General features: G+C 61.0%; 2 protein-coding genes across 2 annotated transcripts in view; both read left to right on the forward strand.

The window, feature by feature from the left end:
• Positions 1–868, forward strand: part of EMIHUDRAFT_109793 (hypothetical protein) — a gene marked incomplete at both ends in the record, with an annotated part of 2,138 nt that extends 1,270 nt beyond the window's left edge. The window contains one exon of the mRNA XM_005789929.1: positions 800–868. Coding sequence (XP_005789986.1) covers positions 800–868 — 69 coding nt within the window. The remainder of the gene's footprint in view (positions 1–799) is intronic.
• Positions 869–1,421: 553 nt separating this feature from the next.
• Positions 1,422–3,180, forward strand: part of EMIHUDRAFT_109794 (hypothetical protein) — a gene marked incomplete at both ends in the record, with an annotated part of 3,122 nt that continues 1,363 nt past the window's right edge. The window contains 3 exons of the mRNA XM_005789930.1: positions 1,422–1,732; positions 2,131–2,218; positions 2,258–2,461. Of these exons, the coding sequence (XP_005789987.1) occupies positions 1,422–1,732; positions 2,131–2,218; positions 2,258–2,461 (603 nt within the window). The remainder of the gene's footprint in view (positions 1,733–2,130; positions 2,219–2,257; positions 2,462–3,180) is intronic.

A 3,180-nucleotide genomic window follows, 5' to 3' on the forward strand; every position in this document is an offset into this window, starting at 1 on the left:
TGAGGGCGCGAACGTGCCGCGGATCTCGACCGGCGCGTCGGAGAGCTTGAACTCGTGCAGCTTGCGCCGTCCCAGCTCGGTGAGAAAGCTGACGTCGATCGCGCCAGAGAGCGGGAGGAAGCGGAGGGTGTCCGCCCTGTCCGCCATCGGCTCAGACAAAAGAATTTTACACGACCCGACGGGGCACATCCCTCCCTTGGGTTGTGTGTTTTCTTTCTTACCAGAAGATGAGTGGAATTGATGAATTGGGCCGTTGTCCGTGCCTCCCCTCTATACGTCAGAGTGGGACCTACGCCGCGCCGGGTAAGGGGCGCGCCCGGTCCTCGACGGAGCCGCGCGCCCCAAACGACCCAGGCGGCGAGTAGTCGTCGTTGAACCTCCGGCATGTAGTTGCCCATAGTTAGCGCCCGCCCGCCCCCCCCTCCGTCGCCGCGCAAAAAAAACAAATTAAAAAACGAAGCCAAAAACGATCGCGTAAACGGCGTCACAAAGCCCGCCGGTTCTTGGAGCACTTGGAGTGCAGTCGGTAACCTCACATCCAGGGCCGAGGAGCTAAGAAGCGCACCCAGCGGGCCGGATGATCGGTGTCGGGTTGCGGGCAAGAAAGCCCCCTAGCCCCGGGGGTGCGCGTTCGCAGGGAAAGGGCCTTAAAGTAAACACGGGTCTCCGAGGGTTGGCTCCGCGCTCTGGGTTTCCCCTAGCAGCAGACCGCCCCCTCTACTCGGAGCTATAATGAACACCAGACATGAACACGACACGTACTCTCACACGACGTCACCGCTCAGGGCCCCTTCGCAAGGTCCTCATCCTCACTCCGGAGGAGGCTCCCCTCTCCTCTGAGTTCTTCCTCGTGTTCGCCTTCCGATGATCATCCGACGGGCGCGGGGCCCGACCCCCCTCCTAGCCTTTTTCAGCCGCGGCCCCGCCATAAATAAATAAATAAATAAAACGGCCCCGCCACCACCTCGTCTTCTCCGGTTTTGATTTCCTTTTGGCTCCCGTGGTGTACCTGTGTTAGTGCCAGTGCGCGCCAGCAGCAGCAGCAGCAGCAGCAGAGAGAGGCGCCAATTTAGAGCTCGTCCCGGTCAAGTCACGGCCACCCTTGGGCGTCCGCCTCTTCCTATCTCTCTTCGCAGTCTCTCGCCGATTCTCGCTGCAACCTTCATGCCACCTCGCGGTCATCCCACTCTCGTCGTTCTTTCCCTTGTCGCTTCTTCTTCTGTCGCGTCGCTCTCCTCTGCCTCGTTCTGCGACGCCGCCGCCGCCTGCCGGTCCCTTGTTCTCGCTGCTTCACTATCTAGATAGAGTTGGATTAGTTTGGCGCGGCCTAGTTTGCTTTGCCAAAGCGCTTCGCCGCTCCGCCCCGCTCGACTCTAGTCTTCAAGATACCTTCTCGGCTGAAGCCCACTTTCCTACCATCCATGTCTTGCCTCTGGCCCAGCCTGAAGGGCGTGCTACGGACTGGAGCGTGGTGCAATGACAGTCTTCCACTGGCCCTTCCGGCAGCGTCCGCGGACTCAGCTGGCGGCATGTGGGACCCGCCCGGGGTGCACCTCTATGCGAACGCCTCCGCCTCGCGCAACGGCGTCCTTCACTTCGGCAATGGTACATGCATGATTCATGGCGCCTGCTCCTGTCCGGGGAAGGTGCGGGTGCAGGGGCTGTGCGGATGCCAGGCCGCACCGCCGAGGGACGCGATGAGAGTGCCCGTCGCGGTGACGCTCGCTGGGAGGTGGACGGGCGCAACATATCACGCAGTCGAGGCCCTGTCCTCGTTGGCCTCGGTTCCGGCGGCGGTGCTGGAGTCTAACCGCACCTTCATTCATCTTAACGGGCTGACGAGCGCTCCCAGGCATCCAAGTGCCTTTGTCCTCCAGTGGCTGGCTCTGCTTGGCGCCCCCGACTCGTCGCCGGGGGTGGCGTCTGATGACGTGCCACCGAACTTGATCTCTCCATTGTAGGAATCCCCCGCCACCGGGCTGTGGCGGGCTCGATCGCTGCCGAACAAGAGCTGTGGGTGCCGTTCGGGCCCCGGTGCGGCAGCATGACTCCGTCGGGCATGGCGTGGCTGCGTCGTTCCGTCAGTTCCGAAGTTGGCTCCCTGAGGGACACCCTCGTGGTGGTGTGGAGGCGCGTCTCCCGCACGGTGGCCGACTTCAACTCTTCGGTGCTGACGCCGGCCGCGGAGCACGCGGCGGCGCGGCGGCTGCGGCTATATGTGCACGACGACGACGCCTTGCCCTCCGTGCGAGAGCAGGTGCGGCAGTTTGGGAGGGCGGCGATCATCCTGCTATCCCACGGGGCGGCGTCGCTGTTTCTGCCCATCGCCACCGCGCCCGCGTGCGTCATCGAGATCCACCCAACTCTCCCTGTCAATATGCACGCGGCCCAGCAGGCCGCCACTCTGGGCCACTGGTACCAGGGCTTGCACGCCCCCGCGGCTAGGCCGAGCCAGCAAGAGGTCCGTGGGGCGCTCGAGCGGTGCCAGCAACTGTCCAAGGTAAGGTAAGGTAAAGTTGTCCACACACACACACACACGAGACGTTGTTGGTAAAAGGAAGGTAAGGTGAGTGAATTGGCTCGAATGCTGGCACACGTAATCCCCGCGCCTTTGCACAACTCATCCACGCGCGGCCAACGACGTCCCCACGCGGATGAGTTGTACTGGTACAGCGGCTGCACAATGCGAGTACTCCAGAGATGGCAAACTATCGTGCGGACTCGAGCGTGCGGGCGGAGAGGTCAAGGATGTCGTCGAGGCCAGACTCGCGAAGGAAGTCAAGACTCTGTCGAAATTAGTTTCTCTTCGTAAGCTAAAAGCAAGTGGCGTTTATTTTTGCTTGGCCGGCCCTCATGCCGGGGTAGGTAGGGTAGGTCTGGGCCCTCCCGTCGGGGTTTCCCCTCTCTTCAAGCTGGAATTTTCACAGCAGAAAAAGAAATTTTCCGCGGAAATCACGATGTCAACCCTCCCCAAATGGGTGATCTGATGCTTGTAGGGCTTACATACATACATACATACAGGGCTTGAGAGTGGCCTCCCATGTCACAAGAAGGACTGTGGATGCAGGAGAGTACCACCAACCATCACTCTAGTTGGTATAGTACCCCACCTTCACCCATCGCATGATTTCTTTTTTAGTTTCCCATAAGTAGGGTAGGTAGGTAGGTAGGTAGGTAGGG

This window comes from Emiliania huxleyi (genome assembly GCF_000372725.1).
Source record: "Emiliania huxleyi CCMP1516 chromosome Unknown EMIHUscaffold_124, whole genome shotgun sequence".
In the NCBI taxonomy this organism is placed as follows: domain Eukaryota; phylum Haptophyta; order Isochrysidales; family Noelaerhabdaceae; genus Emiliania; species Emiliania huxleyi.